This window comes from Chinchilla lanigera, unplaced genomic scaffold (assembly GCF_000276665.1).
Source record: "Chinchilla lanigera isolate Chin_1 unplaced genomic scaffold, ChiLan1.0 scaffold00015, whole genome shotgun sequence".
Taxonomy (NCBI): Eukaryota; Metazoa; Chordata; class Mammalia; order Rodentia; family Chinchillidae; genus Chinchilla; species Chinchilla lanigera.
This window is the reverse complement of record NW_004955416.1, coordinates 7,919,348-7,942,623: the sequence shown is the minus strand read 5'-3', so window position 1 is coordinate 7,942,623 and position 23,276 is coordinate 7,919,348. Positions and strand designations below refer to the sequence as shown.

Genomic DNA, 23,276 nt, shown 5'->3' with positions numbered 1-23,276 from the left:
AGTTTAAGAGGTTTTTCCCAGAGAGTAGTTCCCAAGAACATGTTTACCCAGAAATAAAAGATAATGATAATGTTTCAGTGTGTCTAGAGGGTTACACATGCCTATATTTTATCTGAAGTAGTTTCACCCAGCATAAATACAATTTTCAATCCTCATGGTATTATTTGTCCTGGCTACTGGTGTCATTTTGTAGAAGAATTTCCAGGCAAAATAAAAGATAGATAATAGGAAGTAGGGAGTTGGATTGTTCCCAGAGGGGAAAGGGATGAGGAGATGGGTGGAGGGAAGGGAGAGGGGATGAACAAATGAATTAAGATGTGTTATCCACATGTACCAACTTCCTACAATGAATGTAAACATTATGTATTAATAAACTAAAAAAATTTTTTTAAAAACTGAGACAAAAAAAGAGATTCTCAGCCAGGCATGGTGGCACACGCCTGTAATCCCAGCACTTGGGAGGCTGAGGCAGGAGGATCATTGTGAGTTCAAAACCCACCTGGCCTACAAAGTAAGCTCAAGGCCAATGTGAACTACATAGGAAGACCCTGCCTCAAAAAGATTTAAAAAAAAAAAAAAAAGAAGAAGAAAGAAATTCTGTAGGAATGAGAGACAGTGGATTTCATTTCGCTGGTGATCTGGGTCGTAGGGGTGGTTTTTTCCAGACAAGGTCCTGCTATGTGTTCAGGCTGGCCTTGAAGTCTCAAACTCGAGGTGACCCTCCTGTCTCAAGCCTTCCCAGTGCTGTGATTACAGGCATGCAACACCATGCCCAGCCCCTTAGTGATTTTTGTAAACTGGTTTTGATTGCTGGAGGCCATCTCTCTTTTGTTTCTAGCTCCTGATCTCTGTCAAAATATTTAGCTTTACCCTCTTAGTCCTTCTTGAGCCCAGTGATAAGTAGAATGGGGCATTTGGGATCCTTGTATATTAATGTGAATTGTCTTTGAAGGACATAAAGTGTGTTAATCTATAAATTTTCTTTTCAGATAGTAACCATTTTAAAGCCCAGGCCCTGAAAAATGCTGAAAATGCTTACCATATTCACCAAGCCCGGGTGAGTCTTGACAGTCACAGTGTATACTGTAGTTGGTCCTGGAAATATCCCAGTCTTTTGCTTAGTGTTCTTCCTTTATTCTTACTGAGTCACATTTTCAGTTAAAAGCATTAGCCAGCATGTGGCTGTGTGTACAGAACTGCCGTGTCTGTGGGAATACTTGAAAAAAGGCAGAGCTGGGGATATAGCTCAACAGCACAAGCACCTGCCTGGCAGGCACAAGGTCCAGAGTGCAATTCCCGGTACCAAAAAAAAAAAAAAGGCAGAGTAATGAACACTGTTAATATGTTCAATAAAATTAGAACAGTTTGCCGTGTGTGCGCACGCGTGCACACACGCATGCACACGTCGTCTTCAATAATGATTGATAACATAGTATGAAATACATTGTGGTTGTTTGGTGAAAAAGACCATACTCTGGGCTTATTAAAAAAAAGCCATATGCATTGAGGAAACTGCTGAGTTACTACATTCTTTTACTTCAGTAATAACTTTCTGTTATATTATATATGATATCAAATATAAAATCAGTTAGGTTGAACAAATAAAGGAAAGGCAATATAAAATACTGGGTAAGAGCCTCTTTGTAACTTTGATTGGGTCCAAGTGAAAGACATGAATGCTACCTTCCCCTACCAACTCAAAGCAGTCAGTCATATTTTCTATCAAATCTTTAACAAATTCCTTACTGTGGCAAATAATGTAATATGGCTTATTGTGTGTCCATCAGAGACATTATATTCTTAATATAAATTGTCAGTAACCACATGATATCAATAATATACTTCAATATAATGTATCGAATATAATATGATATATATGACATTACATTATCCAATTATCAGATATTCTGTTCCAGTTATTTTTCTTAGTGTAGTGTAGATAGGTTGTTGTTTATTTTTGTTTAATTTTTTTCTTATATTTTTCTTTTTATTTTTAAAAATTTTCTAGACTAGGTCATTTGATGAAGATGCAAAAGAAAGTCGAGCAGCTGCTCTTCGGGCAGCAAACAAGTCTGGCAGTGGGTTTGGGGAAAGTTACAGCCTGGCAAACCCATCCATCCGGGCTGGTGAAGATATTCCGCAGCCCACAATTTTTAATGGCAAACTAAAAGGTTACCAGCTGAAAGGCATGAATTGGTTGGCTAATCTCTATGAGCAGGTAAATTTTAGAACTATGTCAAAGTGTTCACTTTTGTTTATTACCTGTTTCTTTTTGGGTTGATGTAATTGTGAAATGAGTTCTTTAAAAAGTTTTTTCTTTTGACAAGAAGCAGAACACTGTTTCTATATTTCTAACCTCCGTATTTTTACTGGAGAATGTCTGCATCATGATACAGTTTGTCTTAGGTGGTCTAGGTAAATCTGATTGTTTGCCTCTGTGTCTGGGTTGGATTAGCTAAGAACTGGCTTAGCCTGTTGGTCTCATATATCATGAATCATAGTTGTAGCTGTGGCATTGACAAAAAGGAACTGTTACAGCAGTAGATAACAGTACTAAGGGGGAGTACCTCCAGTCACTTCGCTTTTATCAGGCCTGTCATCTTGGTTCTTTTTGGCAGTAAGTACAACCATTTGTGGTGAAATGCAGGAAGTATTGACAATGTATTCTTTTCTCCCCAGGGTATTAATGGCATTCTTGCTGATGAAATGGGTCTTGGCAAAACAGTACAGAGCATTGCCCTCCTGGCCCACTTGGCTGAGGTGGGTAGATGCAATCTCTCAGTCTTCCTCCTCCAGAATTTAGGGTCATTTTTCTATTCAGAATCAGCATTTTTTAGAAGCACTATGGTGAGCTCTGTTACATTCCAGGATACTAGGATTTGATCCTTGCCCCAAGGCCTTTACAAAGCCTTTACATAGAATAGTGACCATTCTGCTTTTGAGGGAGGCCAGGACAGGTTTTGAACATGTATGCTTTGAATCACTGCCTCCTATCCTCCAGTGAGAATCACCTGTGTAGCGGCAAGGATGCTGGAGTCAAATCAGAAAACCTGCGTTCCCATCTCAGCTATCCTTCCTGGCAGTGTAAACTTGGGCAGTCCCCTTAACCTTGTTTGAACTAACTTCACACTTCAACTCTTGAGACTTAGTTTCCTTTTCTCTAAAGTATGAATAGTATCTATTGTACAGGAATTTTGTGAGAATTAAATGAGGATTATATGTAAATATACAACTTGTGAAAAAGAAAAGTTCTATCCCAATTAAATAGTAAAATATTATGATAATTTAGTATAGGAGAGAAGAGTACATACAAGTCAATATGCCATGAATGTTTTGTGAGTGATGTGAATTAAAACCTGTAGTAGGTCAGAAAAGGGAGTAGTTGCTCAGTGTTTCTCCCCCATTATTATATTAATATAACTCACTATTGAATGTACAGTTTTGGAGGTTTGTGAAATATTTCTGTTGTTATAATGCATGTTATAAAGTGCTATTTTCATTAATTATAATTTTGATTATAATTATAATTATCTTCAGCTTTCCTACAGTTGGCTGACTAGTTTTTCCATTGCAGAGAGAGAACATTTGGGGGCCTTTCTTAATAATATCACCTGCTTCCACACTGAACAATTGGCACCAGGAGTTTACTAGATTTGTTCCTAAATTTAAGGTAAAAATCTATCCAACAAAAGAATGTATTGCAATTTATACTTTTTCTTCTTTTCTTGCCTTACTAATTTAATCACTCCTAATAGTTTTACTTTTTTTTTTTTTTGAGACAGGATCTGGGCTATGTAGCCCAGACAGTTTCTCTAATTTTGGTTCTCATAACAGGGTTCTTCTGTACAGGTTAAATAGCAAATGGGGTAGGATGGCGGTGAGAGGCAGCTGGTTTTTTTTGAGACAGGATCTGGCTATGTAGCCTCGGACTCACGATGATCCTCCTATCTCAGTTTCCTAAGTGCTGGGATTATGGGCACTAGTTTTACATTTCTTAAGTTGTTTCAGAAACACATTATATTTGTTGTCTATAAAAATTACTTGTGGAAACTAGGAATGGTGGTGCATGCCTGTAATCCGTACAGGGGGAAGTTGAGGCAGGAGGATTGTGTTCAAGGCCAGTTTGGGCGACACAGCAAGTTTAAGCATAACCTGAGCTACATGGTGAGACCTTGTCTCAAAACAAAAAAACAAAAACCAACCAAACAAAAATTACCTGTGAGAGCAGTAAGAGTACTTATTACATCTTTATATTTAATAAATGGGAAAACCAAAGTCCAGTTTGAGTGATTATTGCTAAATTGTCGTGTCTTATCAAATTGTTATGATTGAAAATACCTACTTTATTTGGTTTAACATAGATTTTGCCATATCATCAAGATATATATTGTATACTTTATGGCATTGCTTCCTCATCTCTTAATATTTTTATAAATATGTTCATTTATGAGCCAAAAACTTTTTTTAAAAAGTCCTGCTGTGTTGTCTTGTGCTCAAGAAATCCTCCTGCCTCAGCTGCCAAAGTAACTAGGACCATAGGCATGCCTATAGAGATGCTCTCATGCCTGACTTAAGGCCAGAATTTAATTTTGGTCATGCATATGCTATCTGAAGTAGATACCCAATGTGAAGGTTGGTTTAATTAACTCATAGGAAAAGAACTGATACTGAGGAATGAAGTGATCAGCAGAGAAGTGTGTTGGATCAGTTGGGTAAGACAGATGTGATAAGGGCTAGGGATGTAGCTCAGTGGCAAAGTTTCTGCCTGGCAAGCGCAAGGTCTTGAGTTCGATTCCCAGTACCAAAAAAGAAAAAAGTGTTCAAGACAGGCATATCAACACAGGGTTAGTCATGGCATATTGCTGGGATGTAAGAAAGAGTGGGAGCTAGGCATGGTTGTGCACACCTGTAATCCCAGCATTTGGAAGGCTGAGGCAGGAGAGTTGCCACAAGTTTGAGGGTAGCCTTTGTTACCTGGTGAATTCAAGGCCATCCTGAACTACATAGTGAGACCCTGTCTCAAACAAATAAAGGAAAATAATAAAAGAATGCATAGGATTTATTACATGTTTACAATTTAAAAGGGTGGGAAATGAGTTAAATGTATGTTCAGTCCCCACAGGATATAATAAAAATGAGGGGGATTTTATGGACAGTATGTATCAGGAAATATTGACAGTTTCTCTAATTTTGGTTCTCATAAGAGGGTTCTTCTGTACAGGTTAAATAGCAAATGGGTAGAATGGCAGTGAGAGGCAGCTGTTTTTCTGGATTATGGTTTGCAAAAATGGGGATGTTTCTGGGATCTGCTACTGAAGCAGCTGTGCCTGTGATCCTTTTCTGTGGCGGAGTTGTGAATTTAGAAACTATACCAGGTATATTTTGTGTATAGCTTTAACCAGCATACCCGTTTTCAGCTAAGGCAATGAGGTCGTTACAGTGTAGCATAGTTTATGGAATATTTTTTCTTGAATTGTTTGTCATGTAAAGTATGATTACTGCACTTTTTTGCTTTCTCATACAATGCTTGGTACACACTGAACAGTGAGGATGTTAAAACATTTAAATTTCTAACAAACCACTTACATTTTGAGTAGTCCCTCTGCTGGCCAATAGATGGCAGTGTTGCACTGGTTATGTTCCAGCCTTGCACTTAAAATGTGTCTATGCTTCTATTTGCATATTACACTTCCTTTCAATACTCTTAAGAGTCTATAAAATACTGCCTCTGGGCCAAGTCTAATTGCTACCGCTTTAATATTTATTGTCCTAATTTTTAAAATCGCAGTAAAATATATATAACAGAGTTTACCATTTTAACACATTCCCGCCAGCTTGACTATCCCATCAGACAGCTTGTACCACCAGTGGTTCAAACACATAAATCAGAGTCCCTGATAGCAAGACATATGGATTGTGTCCCCATTGCAGATGTGTTAAACTGTACAGATAGTAGCATTAAGTACATTCATGACATTGTGCAACTATCACGGCTGTCTATTTAAAGAACTTTTTTATCACCCCATATTTAAACCCTATACTGTACTCATTACTTTCTTCCCCTCTCCTTCTAGTCTCAGGTAACCACAAATCTGCTTTCTGTAGCTAGATTTACATTTAAATGTGAAGCATACAGTGTGTGATCTTTTATATTTGGTTTTTTTCACTTGGCATAAACTTTCCAAACTTGGAAACTACCCATGTTGTAGGATATATCAGTGCTTCTTTCTGTCTGAATGATATTCCCTTATATCTGTTTATCACATTTTATTTATTCATTTATCTGTTGATGGATATTTTTGGTTATTTCTAACCTTTGGCCATTGTGAACAGTACTGTTATGATCATTTGTGTACGGTTTTTGTTTAAACATCTATCTTATTTTCATTGCTTTTGGGTATATGCCTGACTGGAGTTGCTAGGTTATATAGCAATTCTGCTTCCTAAAGAACACACCATATTGTTTTTATATGGCATAGAAGCTAAAAATAGTTTTTGCATTTTTAAATTGTTGGTAAAATAATATTTCACAACATTACATAAATTAAAATATATATCTAATTGGAACCCAGCTTCGCTCTTCATGTACTACTTATGCCTTCATTTACATGACAGTAGAGCTGAGCTTTGAGAAAGATGGAAGGGAATACAATGTTTAGAGTATTTACAGAAAAGTTTTGGTGACCTCTGTAGTAGTTGAGTCATTGTTGGAGATATATTCATTTCCTGTTAGCACACAGGTGGATACTCTCTTCTCAGGTTTATAGTTATAGTCAAAGATGCAGAGAGTATAATTGAAAAATATGGTGAATATTGATTTTTAAAAATGTATTACAATGAAGGACACATTGCCATTAATCCCCTTTCTTTCATAGAGACTTACCCTGTTTTTCTGAAGCAGTTCTCAAAGTTCTATTTTGTGTCTTTATGGGGTTTGATGAAAAATACAGTGAATGCTGCTGCCAAGTGCCATCCAAGGGAAGGACAGGCTCATACATAGTGACATTGTAGTGTGTCCTCAGCCCTGTTACTAACAATCTGGCATTCTAAGACTTCTGGCTCTTCCCCCAAAGTCAGAGGAAAGAGGACTACATACTAGATTTACTTCAGTGGGCTTCCTTTTCTAGTTCTTAGCTCTGTAATTCTCCATGGTCTCAGCTTCAAACATACATTGTGTGTGGGAGGGGTGGAATGTATATATGTGTGTGTTTATTTGTTCAGCAGGAATGTTGTTCAAACCACCTAGTTTATCATTACCAGAAGAGAAACTCCTACCTTCATTCTATTAGCTTCTTTCTAAATCACTCTGAATAACATAGTTGTCATGCTATTTTTAAAATTATCAGAAAATAATGTGTATATTGATCTGTTTTCCAGGTGCTACCATATTGGGGAAATCCTCATGATAGAAAAGTTATCAGGAGATTCTGGAGTCAGGTAACTTTCAGTTTCCTATATACGTACATACTTACCCTTTTTTTTTTTTTTGGTACGGGGAATCGAACTTGGGACATTGCACTTGCAGGCAGGCGCTTGTGCTACTGAGCTATATCCCCGGCCATATACGTACATACTTAAAAGCACCCACACATACAAGCAGTCATTATTCTGTAGTTGATCTAGGAAATTTTTCATGCATAAAATCTTACGTTTGATATATTTCTGCATAATGGGCACAGGTACTTTCCTTTTGATACATTGTGTTTCCTCTTACAAGACATTCATTTGGACTTGAAGTCCAAGATTCAAAAAGACGGTTTTTAATAAGATTGAGATCTGTTACCACAATTTATTATACAGATGATTGCTTTAAAAACATTTATGATTTACTTTGCCGCACATCTCCCTGTATGTGGGAGAAGCACACCTTGAAGGCTGTCTTGAACATCTTGTCCCTAGAAAATCCAGTCTATGTGTCATTGTTTTATTAAGAATTGTTAGGTCTTTCTTTTCACTGTTCTCCTCTTATATTTACAGAAGACCCTCTATACTCAAGATGCCCCTTTCCATGTAGTTATCACCAGCTACCAGCTGGTGGTACAGGATGTAAAGTATTTCCAGCGGGTCAAGTGGCAGTACATGGTACTGGATGAGGCTCAGGCACTTAAGAGTAGTTCCAGGTAATGAGTAGTAAAAACCAAACTCCATGGGTGGGTGCATAGATATGTATATGTGTATATACCTGTATCTATATATGTAATAAGCAATTGTATATATTTTTATATACACATATATATGTGTATATGTATTATATAGGAATTAATGAAGATTAGAGAGTTTTCAGAACATGGCTTGACATGGTCTGTGCCTCAGTTGTGCACCTGACCAGAAGGCAAAAATTCTGTTACATTTTTTCACAGGACACTATTGATGCTTAGAATACACAGATTTTTTTTTTTTTTCAACTTTTACCCACCTACTCAATAATTATGATACTTTCATCTTTTTATTTAAGGAAAATTTTTATTTAGAAAGGGCTCATCTTTGGCCTTTTTTTGAGAGATTATGTAAGACAGGCATTCTAAATAAGTAGAATTTTTTTTACTTTTTATTTTTATTTTTTGTCTTTTTTTTTTTTTTTTTTTTTGAGACAGGGTCTCGCTATGCAGTTCATGCTGGCGTTGAGCTCACTTTGTAGCCCAGGCTGGTCTCAAACTCGCAATGATCCTCCTGCCTCAGCCTCCCGAGTGCTAGGATTACAGGCGTGTGCCACCATGCCTGGCTAGAAGTAGAATATTAAACTTTGAAGGTTAGAGGTTCTCTGTGTTTTATAGATTGTCTCAGACTTTGCATGGTTATTTGACCTCTAAGAATCTTTTTATTATGATATATTTAAAATGTTTCAGTACCTTTAAGATCCCAAACTGAGTGGAAGAGTGCTTGGCTGTAGTGTTACTCGGTTCTGGTAACCCTTGGCTTTGATTTGTATCTAACTCTTGATGAATCTGTTGGACTTTGTTTGAGAGATACGTCTTAATCAGCAGATGGCATCGTCTGTGGAAGTTCCCATCTCTAAAAGGGATTAGTTTATATTGTATTCTTTTGAAGAAGGATGTGCCTGTGGTCAGGAGTAGTGAAGGTTCACTTTATTTCTTCCATTTCTTGCTCCAAACTCATACTGCAAAGGCACAGATTAATAATTATAATACTTCCTGTTACAGATAAATGCCCTTTAATTAAATGACTTATATTTAAAAAAATAGAAAAATGTCTAAGGACAGTAGAAGACTTTCTGAAGCTAGAAAGGGATAATTCTCTGCCTATCAAAGAGCTGTTTTTTCTTTCTTTGCTTTTTTTGTTTTAATTGGTGTATGTTTGTGGTACATAATAGTTACATTCGTTTTGATATAAATTATATGTTGATTATTTTCTAAGTCTTCATACCATGTTTTCTGTATAAAGTAGTCAGTTCTTCTCATTTTGTCTTCAGCTTTGTTTAATATTTTAAAATTGTGTATATAACGGAATATGACTAAATGTTATTTTGAAAGCATTTCTAGAAATCTAGAATATCAGTAGGGTAATTAAAGAAATATTTACTGCTAACTTGGGAATTTATCATTTGTGTTATTGGGCAGTGTTCGTTGGAAGATCCTTTTACAGTTCCAGTGTCGGAATCGACTTTTGCTAACTGGGACTCCCATTCAAAACACCATGGCCGAGGTAGGTACTACTTGGTAGGTCTCAGGTTCTTTATACGACAGAGTTTCATACATCATGGAATTCTTCACTATGTTTCCTTGAAATGTTACGGCTCTGTACAAATTATATTCCCCACATAAAAGGAAAAATTCAGTCATGGCTTTCCCTAAGTTGTCTTTTAGGCATCATTGTTATTTTCTTACTTTTATTTCTTATTTTATTTCTTTGTATTTATGTAGTAAATAGTAGCTACATTAGGAAATGTCACACATTTAATACAGAAATGTTTTATGTTTGACAGGTAATACAGTGGTACCTTGGTTCATATACTTAGTTCATTCCACAAAGGCTGAGGCAGGAAGATGGCTGCATGCTTGAGGCCAGCTGGGGCTACATAGTGAGTTCAAGGCCAGCCTGAACTACATAATGGGACCCTGTCTCAAAAAACCAAAAAACCAAAAAAAAAAAGGAAAGAAAGAAAGAAAATTTATTCCATAATTCTGTTTGCAACCAGAATTGTGGAACGAATTTAATGACCAGAATCGTGGAAAGAATTAAGTGTGTGAACCAAGGTACCACTGTATTCTTTAATAAGAGGAGCTAAATTTTTCCTTTAGGAAAGATAATTGATGGTCTAGAATAGGGGTAGAAACTTTCTGTAAAGAACCAGACAGTAAATATTTTATACTTTTCAGGCCATATAGTTACTGTTGCAACTATTCAGCTTTACCTATCTAATGTAAATCAGCCATAGAAAATATATAAATGAACAGGCATGACCATGTTTCAGTAAAACTTTATTTACAGAAGTAGATGGCAGTTGGTTGTGGTGGTACATACCTGTAATCTCAGCACAGGAGGCTGAGGCAGAGGAATCTGTTTAAATTCAAGGCCAGCCTGAACGCTGCATGGTGAAACCCTGTCTCAAAAAAGACAAAAAAATTTATATATATATATAGATGGCAGACCAGACTTGATCCCATAGACTTCATTTTCTGACCCCTGATCTAAGATTATTAGTAGCCAGTTATGCAACCTCAGATTATGTTCCTTTATAGAATAGATTTTCATGTATAGTAATACCTTGGTTTATAAATGCTTCTGTTTGCACACAGTTCGGTTCTCAAAGAAGAGCGTTTGACAAAATTTCACTTCCATCCACAAACTCCACATTGGGTGACAAACACAAATGTAACTATCTTCCACCAAATTGTAAAATAAGTGAAATTTGTGAACTGAGATATATGTGTATGTAGATCATCTTTAAAACTATCTCACTGCAAAATCCAAGCAGCACTTGAAATTTGAAACTTTTAGTTTGAAATGAGTGGAAACATATTCATATTTTCTACAACACCTAATAGGCACTGTTCTTATGCTTAGTTTTTCACGCTCACTCACCTTTAGAAAAGATACTGCCCCTTCCCTACTTATAGGCACTTGAACGCCTGACCTTCGCTCTCTCCAGGCTCTAATAAACCCTCACACTGCCATTGTGTTGCCATTCGATTTTATTTTTTCCCTTTTTTTTTTTCTAGCTCTGGGCTTTGTTACATTTTATTATGCCAACATTATTTGATTCACATGAAGAATTTAATGAATGGTTTTCCAAGGACATTGAGAGCCATGCTGAAAACAAATCTGCCATTGATGAGAGTAAGTAGTTATGAGCTTACTTTTCTTCTGACCTACAAGTGTGCAAAGGATTTTCTTCCATTATATAGGGAACAACTATAGGGATGTTCTCTTACAGATTAATTAGGTGCTTTTGGTATATTTGAAAGACTCAAAAACAAGCTAATGTAGGTATTGGCTACTCTGTCTTGACTTTAATTAAAGCACTATAAGCTTGATTTATAAAATACTGCATTTTGGCTTATAGCATCCTCGTTTTTTCACGTAGGTCCTGAAAAATTTAAATTAGGTATATCTTTGTGTAATGGGCCATGCTTTTTCTGTAAAGAACTAAGAATATTAGAAAGGCCATTTATATTATTTATCATAAGTGAACTTTTTTATTTTTTGAAACAGGATCTTGCTCTTAGTTCAGGCTGGCCCTGAACTCACTATGTAGCGCAAGTTGGCTTCAAACTAACAGCAACCCTCCTGCCTCAGCCACCCAAGTGCTGAGATTACAAGCTTGTGCCACCATGCCTGGCATATAGTGAACATTTTAAACCTATTTTTTAATACTTTTGACCTTGCCTAACATGTGCCTGATTTTAAGAATGTTCTAAGGTGTTTATTATCTAAACATGAGGTGACATCTACCAACTAAATGAAAAGTCCATTAAGCAATTTTACATTACAAGTTGTTAATTGCTGACATCCTTTGAAAGATAATTTTTGAGGAAAACCTTAAGTTTCAGATGATTTTCATTAGACCTCTATAAGAAGCCATTATTGACAAAATGTTCCTAAAACACTCTTAAGTGAATTCTAATGGAAAAACAATCTAATACATAGCAAGATGTTATAGGAAATTAAAATTCCTTAGTTTTCTCCTTGGGGAAAAAGTCCCAGTCTGCTTTCAGAGAATCAAGCCAAAACATACTTAAGAGCTTAGGAGGTTGGGTGTGAAGGCACAAGCCTATAATCCCAGCACTTGGGAGGCTGAGGCAGGAAGATTGCCATGAGTTTGAGGCCAGCCTGAACTGTATGAGATCCTGTCTCAAAAAAAAAAAACAAAACTTGATATTTGATGCATGTATTAAGTCAGTGTGTATTATTTGGTTGGCCTGTTGTTATTTCAGATCAACTCTCTCGTTTACACATGATCTTGAAGCCATTTATGCTGAGGAGAATCAAGAAAGATGTAGAAAATGAATTGTCTGACAAGGTAAGAAAAGATGACCTCCTAGGCACCAATTTAGGGTTAGGGTGAGATATTCCTTGATGTATGTAGTTGAAATGTGACTAGTTTGATTAAGAGATGACATTTAAACTTAAGTGAATTGAAGAGGACTTAAAAATGAGTCAAATAACGAAGGAAAATAACATTTTCCCCTTACTTTTATATAATATATTTTATTAATGGAAAATTTGAAACATTACAGTAGTAGAAAGAATAGTAAAATGAATCCCTTTGTATCTATTGTACAGTTTCACCAGTGATAAGCTTGTGACCATCCCTAACCCTCTGGGTTATTCTGAAACAAATCCCAAATTATTTGATTTCATTTATAAATATTTTCTTGTTTTTCACAGTGCTGTACTGGGGATTGGTCCATGGGAGCACTGAGCTGTATCTCCAACCTTTCTATATTTGATTGTGAGTCAGGGCTTGCTGAGTTGCACAGGCTAGCCTAGAATTTGCAGTCCTCTTGCTTCAGCTTCCACGTAGCTGGGATTATATATATATATAAAATCTGAAAGATTTGGTATTTTTAAAAAGTGCATAATCACATATCATTACCATCCCTACAAAAAAGACAGTTGAATTCTGTGACAGTATAACGTGTTCATTCATTGCTTAGATATCTGTAGTTGTCCTTGGATCCGTCTGTCTGTCTGTCTGTATCCTTCTTTCTTTTCTTCTTTTTAAGAATTAGTTTGTTTAGCTGGGCATGGTGGCACATGCCTGTAACCCAGCACTTTTGATGCTGAGTCAGGAGGACTGTAGGAGTTTGAGGCCAGCCTGGGTTACATAGTTAGATCCTGTCTGCAAAAAAAAAGTTCATTGAAATCAGGATATGAGCATTTTAGGTGATACGTATCTCACATATATTTTAATTAGATCCTCCTTTTTTCCTTGCACTTTTGTGTTGAAACTGAGTTATTTGTCCTGTATAGTTTTCTACATACCAGACTTCGCTAATTGCATCATTGTAGTGTTATCTGACATGTTCTTCTCTGGTATATATTTTTTCAAATTGAGATTTAGTTGTAGAGTAGTTTAATGTGCTTGCCCATCGTGGTGGTGCATTCCTGTAATCCCAGCCCTCGGCCAGCTGAGGCAAGAGAATGGCTGCAAATGTGAGTCCAGCCTGGACCACATAACAAGACCTTGTCTCCAAAATCCAAAAAAAAAAAGTTTAATGTGCTTTGGGTTGTAAATTTTTTTTCCTCAAACAAAGTCACTGATTTTTATTTTGAATCCTTTATAGAATTTTGTAATATACTCTTAATTCCTGTGAATCCTGTATTCTTCCTTCTTTTTTTTCCCCTGGCTTTCCATTCTTAGGGGTTTCCCCCATCTTCCCTAGATTCTACGTATTACAGACAAGTGTCCTGTCTGCCTAAAAAGCTTCTTTCCAGATTCTTGGTAATGTCAGTGTTTTCTCCCTATTCCTGCCAAAAGGTTGGGTCATTTTCACATTAAGGACTCTTTGGGGGAGTTTGTTGTGGGGATATAAACCTTCAAAGAGAAAACTATACCTTCATTTTATTCCTTTCTCTTAATATCTTGATAGCTGGCCAGGTGTGGTGGTGCCCACCTGTGATCCCAGCACTTAGGAGGCTGAGACAGGAGGATTGCTGTGAATTCCAGGCCAGCCTGGGCTACCCAGTGAGTCCAAGGCCAACCTGAACTATATAGCAAGACCTTGTCTCAAAAAGCAACAAAAATTCTTCAGCTGTCTTTCACATTGTAGGTTTTTCAGCTGCAAAATTACTTTATAAGAGTTATATGGGAAGTATAGTAAAATCAGTACAGACTGAATGAAGGCAGGCAGACCCAAAAATAATAGCAGTCTAGACTACATCTGATGAAGGCCTGCCAAAAGATACTGGGACTGCTTAGCAGTAAATTTCCAGGTTGAACTGAAGGATTTAGGAAATGGTAAAACGTCAGGTATGAAAGAGAGATCAGAGCTCATTAAAGTTTGTCTTTGGGCAACTGAATGAATTATAATGCAATTTAGTAAATTTAGTAATTGGGGGATGGAGATAGACAGACAGATAGATAGACAGACAGATAAATAGGCAGGCAGGCAGGATGCGGGGTGGTATGGAGATTGAACCTAGGGCATTCACACTGAACCACATTCCCTATCTCCAGCTCTTTTTTTTATTTTCTACTTTGAGATAGGCTTTCCCTAAAATTGTCAAACTGTTCAGGCTGTGCCCAAACTCCCTATGCTGCCTCAGCCTTCCAGATGTGGGGACTATAGGAATGTACTAGGGCCTGGGGATTTAGCTCAGTGGCACAGCACCTGCCTGGCAAGCATGAGGTCGTGGGTTCAATTCCTGGTACCAAAAAAAAAAAAAAAAACACCACAATAGGGATGTACTATCATGCCTGCCTTGGAAAAGATAATTGCTTTTTCCTGATATCATATATATGTCATTGTAGACTGAGGGATACTTTCATAGTAGTTGAAAAGATGGAGCAGGAAATGTTTTGGAATATTTGGGAGTGTACTTTTGAAAGTTACTATGAAGGGTGAGAATTGGTGTTATTGGCAGTGGAGGGCCTTGGTATAGCTCAGCGGCACAAGTGCCTGCCTGGCAAGGGCAAGGTCCTGAGTTCGATTTCTGGTACCAAAAAAAAAAAGAGAGAGAGAGAAAAAAACCCGACTATTGGCAGTGGAAGAGATTGCTGAGGGAGAGAATGTAGAGTGAGTGAAAAAGAAAGTCAAGGAAGGAACATTGTTTCTGGTTAGTCACACATATAACAAGTTTATAGAAATAATGAGCTTAAGGAAGTAGTGTTTTTTTTAAGAAATTATAATCTTGTTTGTATGTGCTTTTTTAAAATTAAGTTTATTGATATATTTAGATATACATAATGATCTCATTCATCATAGGGTATATGTTTTCAATGTTAGGTTGATACTGAGTTTTCTTACAAATGATTTTTCCAAGTGTGAGTATTCTTACTGATTTTTAGATTGAGATTCTAATGTACTGCCAGCTGACCAGCCGACAGAAGCTGTTATATCAGGCACTGAAGAACAAAATTTCCATTGAGGATCTGTTGCAGTCCTCTATGGGCTCAACCCAGCAGGCACAGACCACCACCAGCAGCCTCATGAACCTAGTCATGCAGTTTAGGAAGGTAAGACATTAGGCCACTTCTTCTGATGTTACATTTATTATTCTCCTTCAAGGAGAAGGCTTGATCCCAGATAAACAAAGACTGTTATAAAAAGGTGAAAACAGACATTCACAAAGATAAACATTCAGGTGTGGGGATTCCCTCATCATTTCATAGAGTGCACCTGACAGTATTGTCCCATTTCCCTTCCTCCTAGGTGTGTAATCACCCAGAGTTATTTGAACGACAAGAAACATGGTCTCCATTTCATATTTCCCTAAAGCCATATGAGATTTCAAAGTTTATCTACCGTCATGGACAGATCAGGGTTTTCAACCATTCACGAGACAGGTGAGCTAACACTAATATCTGTTCATTCTGGGATGGGGTTTTGTTTTGCTTTGCTTTTTGTTTTGTAATTTGAGGTCCTATGGCTTAGTAGTTAAGTTTAATGAAGGATGTGTGATTTTCCAGCCAAGAGGTATTTCCAATGAGATTGGACAAATATTTCTGGTATGAATTTGAGCACTATTCAAGCTTCAAGTAGATGATCTTAAAAGCTCTAGCTAGTTCTAGTTGGCATTCTAACTCAGCAGTGAGAACCTGTGTATAAATATGTACTTGCATCACATGTGAACAGAAAATGTAATAAAATAGCTCCATATACTGAAATTGGTTTTGATGGCACACTTATTGGAGAACTGATTAGATTTGTGTGTGTGGTTTTTTGATGTTGTTGTTCTTTTTTTTTTTTTTCTCCCGGTACCAGGAATTGAACTCATGACATTGCACTTGCCAGGCAGGCGCTGTGCTGCTGAGCTAAATCCCCAGCTCCACCACCCCTGTTTTTTTGTTTTTTTGATTTTTTTGAGACATGGTCTGTCTGTGTAGTGCACGCTGGCCTGGAACTTACAGCAGTTCTCCTGCCTTATCCTCCTGAGTGCTGAGATTACAGTCATGCACCAGCACCCCTGGCCTGATTGGATTTAAAACTAATAAAACTTGCCTTTTTGGAGTCAGCAGTAATAGAGTTAGTAAAGGTTGAGGGGTAGTCATTGTTGTTAAGCTATTGTGCTAGAGACAACTTCATTCAGAAAATTGATGTGTGGTTCATTTTTACCGTTCTGAGTTAGGGTAGTCTTAGCTTCTGGACTTCTTAACTGGATCCCAAGGGTTTTTCTGTGTCCCGCCCCCCACATTGAGAATCATGGACTTGGAAAGCTCCTTTTGTAGAGAAATAATATAAACTGTTACAGAAGTAATCATCAGCATGATCTAATGAAACTGAAATTGAGATAGATATATTTAATGGGTTTAACTTTGAATTCTTTATGATAGCTCCAGGTTAATACTTAATTAGATTCAGAGAAAAGAGGCAGGGTTATAGTGCTTTTTGTTTAATATAGTATTTGGTAACTTATAGTCCTAGAATGATGATTATCCAAAGTAAAATGAGACTATTTGAACTTGTATTATCTTCATAAACTTTTAAGTGCTTTGTACTTTTTGACATTTATGCCATGATTTACCTAGTAATACGACAAGAAATTTCCTACAAAGTAGAAACAGTTTCATAGCTAAGATTTTTCCTAGTTTGGAACCTCTGGTTTAATTAACTTCCCAATGTTTATATTTGAGTTTGGATTTATTTTACTTATTTAATTCACAGGTGGTTAAGGGTTCTTCTTTCTCCGTTTGCACCAGACTATATCCAGCAGTCTCTCTTCCATAGAAAAGGTATGTGTTGGATCTTTGAGAAAGAATATATATTAAGGATTTACCAGGATGCCCTTTTTTTGAGTGACTGATATGGAACTGCTCGTGGGTTTGCCTGTGTATCATGCCTTTGTTTATAATATCTTGATAATATTTAATTAAGTAATCATCTTTATCTGTAGACTCCATGATTCATGGCTATAATAGGAAGCAGTAGAAAATAGTTGTATTGACCTTCCATCTTTATTTTCCACCTGCCTCTTAAGAAGTTTTGAGACTTGAAACTTGACAAAATTAATGAGACTTTCTTCCTTGCTCCTTAGTCTAGGAAAAGACACTGCTCATCTTTGAGTGTTGTGCAGAATATTAAAGCCAAGCATTAGAATTTTTCCTCTCCTTTCCTTTTCTTTTTCCTGGAAAAGCCAATTAGCCAAAGATTCCCAAACCCCAAAAATAACTGATGAACCATGTCCAGTCTGGCCTGTATATGCTATATCTCAGAGGCCTGCTTCTATTACCTGTGATTATAGTGACACCATGTCTAGATCAGATTCTTCAGAATATTTTTGGATGCTTAAGTGAAAATTCAGCAATTCGACAGGCTTTAGTGTTGATATTATCCCAAGGGTTATTCAGTAGATATTATTCAGTAGATATTATTCAGTAGATACTGATTTTATCCCAGCTATTCAGTAGAACGTTATTCTTTGATATTCCAGGTATTAATGAAGAAAGCTGTTTTTCTTTTCTTCGCTTTATTGATGTGTCTCCAGCAGAAATGGCAAACCTTATGCTTCAGGGACTTTTGGCCAGGTGAGGAGTTTGCTTATCACTTGATAAGAGAAACAAATGATGAATACCCTAAAATCAAACATTAAATTTTACATCATTGGAGCCTCCCATTCTTTTTTCTTGTTAAGAATAACGTTTTTTACATTAGGAAATTGTAATTTTCTTTTGATCATTGAATTACATGGTGCTTCATGTTATACCTTAAGTGAGGAGTATTATTTAGGTATGGTGGCACATCCTGTAATCCCAACACTCTGGGAGGCTGAGGCAAGACCATTACAAGTTCAACCACCACCTGGGTGACCTAAAGAAACCCTGTTTCAAAATTCTAAAAAAGAGCTAGGATGTAGCTTAGTGCAAAGGCCCTGTGTTCAGTTTCCAGTACTGGATGAATATTTAGGCTGTTCACCTATACTACCAGATCTTTGAATTCTCTAATTTGTGGCTAGTGTTTTATGTTTTTCTTGCTTCTACAGGAGAAATGATGGCTTGCGATTTATTTAGCTGGTAGTGACCACAGCATAGCCTGCTTTTAAGTATTCAGGGAATTTAGTTCTTTGTTCTCATTCCTTGGCATAGTGGTTTTCACTGATGTTATGACTTTCTATTTATGTAATAGGAACCTCTTTAAGAGCTTTGGTCTACTTAATATGATGCTTTAGGCTGTGAGGTTTTGTGATAAACATGAATGTTCTTAAATATTGAGAGGAGCTTTACGGAAAATTTTAATGAACCAAGTCATGCCAAAGAATTTATAGAACAAAAATGTAAAAACACCTTTAGCTAAAAGTAAGAAAGAACGATTGCTAAATTTTTTAAGATTTACAGAAAAGATGTGCAAGAAGAGACATCCTTTGGAGAGTTCCTCACTGCTATGAACAACCCTCAGACCTCCATGGAGCACTGAATAAGCATGTCTGCTGTGGTCTGTTTCAGATGGTTAGCTCTTTTCCTGTCTCTGAAAGCCTCCTACAGGCTCCATCAGCTGCGCTCCTGGGGAGAGCCAGAAGGCGAGAGCCAGCAGAGATATCTGAGAAATAAGGATTTCCTTCTCGAAGTTAATTTTCCACTTTCATTTCCCAACCTTTGCAGCTGCCCCTTGTTAAAGGTAAGCAATTGTTTGACCATAAATTACCTCATTACCTCCTTCTGTTTTGTTGGAGTCAGCAATAATAATAAATGATGGCCTGATAGAGCCAAAAGTTCCTAGAGGAGTTGGTACAGGGTACTGAGTTATAAATTAACACATTTCATATATATATTTTTGTGTGTCATTTGTACATGTGTATACACTTGTGTAACAACCACCCAGATCAAGGTATAGACAACTTCTAGCACCTAGAGCTTTCCCTCGTGCTTCTTCCCATTTAATGCTCCTAGTTCAGAATAGTCTTATAAGTAAAGGTGATCACGATTGTGTTTCTGTTACCATAAATTATTCTTGCCTGTTTTTGAACTTTTGTAAATGAGATTATCTAGTACATCCTTTTTTGTCTGGGTCCTTTACTTGGTATTATTCCATGTTGCATATAGCATTCTTTTTTTATTGCTGTGAATTATTCCATTGAATAAACCGTGCTGTATTAATTTGTTCTGTTGGTGGGTATTTAGGTTGTTTTGGGACTATTATAAATAAAACTGATGTGCATGTTCTTGTACATGTTGTTTGATAAGCATAGACACTAGTTTGTTTGGGGCTTCCATCCAGGAGAGCAGTTGCTACACCATCAGGTGTATGCATGCTTTGATTTATTTATTTATTTGATACGGGGAATCAAACTTAGGATCTTGCACTTGCCATGCAGGCGCTTGTGCCACTGAGCTCTATCCCTGGCCTATGCTTTCACTTAGTTGCCACTGCCAAACACTTGAATTTATACTCCCAGCAGTGCATGAAATATGCTGTTTTTCAGGATCCTTGCCTACACTTGATATTGTCAATCCTTTTGATATTAGCCATCTTTATGAATTTTAGTTATTGTGATTTTTAAAAAAAAATTTTATGAAGAATAATGATGTAGAGCACTTTTTCATACAGTTGTTGGCCAGTGCATAAGGGGTGACAGGGAAAGTGGCTGGAAATGAAGTTATAGGTGTAGGGCCAGGTCATGTGGGGCCTCCAGTACAGCTGAGAGTTTGTATTTTATTTTGAATGAAATGGATAATGCCTGGAGAATATTTAGAAGTTATAATTAGTTTGTATGTTTTAGCCCTTGACTTACACTTAAAGTTTAGAATTTTGATTATTTTTCTTGTGTCTTCTAAAAAAAGTTATGGGTTATTTTATAGTTAACTACTTTGGAATGCAGGACATTCTTTGGCTGGATGAAGTATGTGCCCCTGTACACTGAAAAGCCCAGATAATTTCCTTCTGTTTTCCCAGTTGGTTTCTCAGGCATTGCTCCATGTACTTTTTTGGACTTTGGAGATAGAATTAATAACGCAAAAGGAGAAAAGAATTGAGCTTCAGTGTATTTGGAGTAACACAGTGCTGTCAGCATAATTTCTGAAAGGTGAAATACTTCTGTGATTCCACTGGGGTTACTGATATGTCTGATTACTTCCAGTAGGGTAATTCCTTCCCTCAGCTCCTAAATGTAGTAATACATGTGTGTGTTCTGTTTTAGTACAGAAAAAATTGTTCTCTCCCCTGTGGAGGACCACCTGGGTGACTCTCCTTGAAAGAGGAGCAGTTGTGTCCATTTTGGCTGAGCCTGACCCTATTTCCATTATTGATATGTACAGAGCTGGCTCCTTCCTTATCCTTTCAGTTGGCTTTAAGCAATGTATATCAGTCTAGCCCACGTGCTGATGGTAGTCTTTGAAGATGGTAGGCGTGTTTCCCTGGACACAGCCCCTCCACCCCTAACACATGTGCCCCACCCCCCACCCCCCAGTTTTTCCCATGTGGTTCAATGTAGAGCCAGTGCTCCACGCTGTTGGCTAGGATCAAATCTCGAGATAGAGGCTGTGACTTCCTGGAGGCCTGAAAGATTACACATCAGAGTTGAAGTACTGACCCCAAAATATTAGATACTGTCTTAGTTGTGTTATACAGATTACTGTTTCTGCATATCCTTCTCTGTGCATTGCAGAGGTGATTTTAGGCCTCCTACCTAGCCCAGCTCATAGCACTTACCTACTTCCTGCTGTTTGTACAGTCACTCATCTTCAAGCCACTCCTTTCTTCATGAATGAATAAAACCCAGGTTTGGCCTTGGGTCGCAACCTTTGTTCCAAGGCCTTTGTTCCAGATGGCCATCATTAGGACCCCTTGGCTCCCCATCACTAAAAATATGCCTTAATGTCTTTGTTCTCCCCATGGGTTGCATTAGAAGTGGTAGATTGGAATTAACTTGCTAGAATTCCAATAACTTTTCATGGAATTACAAATATAAACTTCCTAAGCTGGGCATGGTGGCGCACGCCTGTAATTCCAGTACTTGGGAGGCTGAGGCAGGAGGATCATTACAAGTTCAAGAGTAGCCTGGGCTACAAAGTGACCTTAAAGTCAACCTGAACTGCATGGCGAGACTCTGTCTCAAAAAAACCCAAGAAAACACAAATATAAACTTCTGGGCACAATGAGGACTGGGAAGGGCTATCTATACTCCCCACCAAAAAAGAATTGTTCTCGAGAGTTTGTCATGCCCTGTTGACATAGATGTATCTTATCTAGCAGTTGAAGATACACATCACTTATTTGTATCCCGTGTTTTCTGAAAAAGCAGTTGTTTGTTCAGAATGTCTATTCAATAAATTCTTTATGTCAGAATTTCTTGAGAAATTCAGATGTGGGTAGGATGCTTTATAGAAAGTGGTAAAATTTGAAAAATTATGCAATTGAAAATTAAATTAATTTCTGTTTCTTCTTTAGTTTTATTTTGTGTTGTGGATAGATATTTGTTGCTGTAGTATAGTATTTTAGAATGTACTCTGGCTTACCAAGCCAGTGGGCCACACTCCTGAAAGCTATGTAGGTATAGAGATGTTTTTCTGCTTTCACTTTCATCATTCTTATCACCAATATATTTTATATTGAAATACCAACCAGAAAATATATTTGACCAGCTTATTAATTGGATAATTTAGACTCATTTTTAAGAAATCTCTGCTCTCAGCTGTTGAAAATATGAGTAATCCTCTAGTGATTTCTAGTCTAAAAGGTTGAACTAGATTCTGAATAAAGAATTATTTGTTGAAGCTCAAGTGTAACAATTGGTAAAGATGTAATAAAGCCTTTTATAGACTGTAGCTTTTGAAATTCAGCCATGACTCATGTCCAGAATATTATCACCACCTGATAAATGTGTATATATACCAAAAGTTAACATTTAAGCATATTTTACATCTATTTTTATTTTTTATTTACATCTATTTTTAAACCAAAATATTTATAAAACAATACCCTCATATATAGTATGCCCTGGTTTTTTATTCCATTTTATTTTTTTAAATGTTAGTTGGAACTTACTAAAAATCAATTTTTTTTTTTTTTTTTTTTGTCTTTTTGAGACAGGATCTCACTATGCAGTTCAAGCTGGACTTGAGCTCACTTTGTAGCCCAGGCTAGTCTTGAACTCTCACTCATCCTCCCACCTCACCCTCCCGAGTGCTGAGCTTGTAGGCATGCACCACCATGCCCAGCTCTAAAAGTTGATTTTATGACCTTCACAGTTTACAGTTTGAGAACTACGGTATGTGACAATAATAGAAGAGCCAGAGGACTAGAAAAAGAGTATCACCATGTGAAAGATTCTGTATCATTTTTTTAATAGTAGGAGAGGAAAGAAACCATCTTAGCTTGGGTAGCCATAACAAAATACCTTTGACTGGGTGGCTTAAACAATGAAAACTTACCTTTTCACAGTTTTAAAAACTGATAAGGGCTTTCTTCCTTCTTACTGTCTCCTCCAATGGGGGAGAGACAAGGTAAGCAAGCTCTCTGGTGCCTCTTCATTTGCTGACACTAACCCCATTATGAGGCAGCCACCCCTATGTATGACCTCATCTAAATCCAGCTGGCCTCCCAAATGCCCCATCTCCTAATACCACTGCTTTGGGGGTTAGGGTTTAAACATAAGAATTTGGGCTCATAGAGGATGATACATTTCAGTTTATCACACTGACTTTGGCTCTTTAGGAAGTC

At 37.1% G+C, this 23,276-nt stretch overlaps 1 protein-coding gene across 3 annotated transcripts in view; it reads left to right on the top strand.

The window, feature by feature from the left end:
- The window catches only part of Ino80 (INO80 complex subunit), a 150,342-nt gene that overhangs the window by 78,239 nt on the left and 48,827 nt on the right, over positions 1-23,276 (top strand). For all 3 annotated transcript variants that reach the window (XM_005381275.2, XM_005381276.2, XM_013512574.1), the window contains 14 exons: positions 990-1,057; positions 2,009-2,218; positions 2,680-2,760; positions 3,575-3,670; positions 7,378-7,437; positions 7,978-8,120; positions 9,579-9,663; positions 11,181-11,298; positions 12,396-12,481; positions 15,473-15,640; positions 15,837-15,970; positions 17,289-17,356; positions 18,055-18,148; positions 19,064-19,235. In XM_005381275.2, coding sequence (XP_005381332.1) covers positions 990-1,057; positions 2,009-2,218; positions 2,680-2,760; positions 3,575-3,670; positions 7,378-7,437; positions 7,978-8,120; positions 9,579-9,663; positions 11,181-11,298; positions 12,396-12,481; positions 15,473-15,640; positions 15,837-15,970; positions 17,289-17,356; positions 18,055-18,148; positions 19,064-19,235 — 1,583 coding nt within the window. The remainder of the gene's footprint in view (positions 1-989; positions 1,058-2,008; positions 2,219-2,679; positions 2,761-3,574; positions 3,671-7,377; positions 7,438-7,977; positions 8,121-9,578; positions 9,664-11,180; positions 11,299-12,395; positions 12,482-15,472; positions 15,641-15,836; positions 15,971-17,288; positions 17,357-18,054; positions 18,149-19,063; positions 19,236-23,276) is intronic.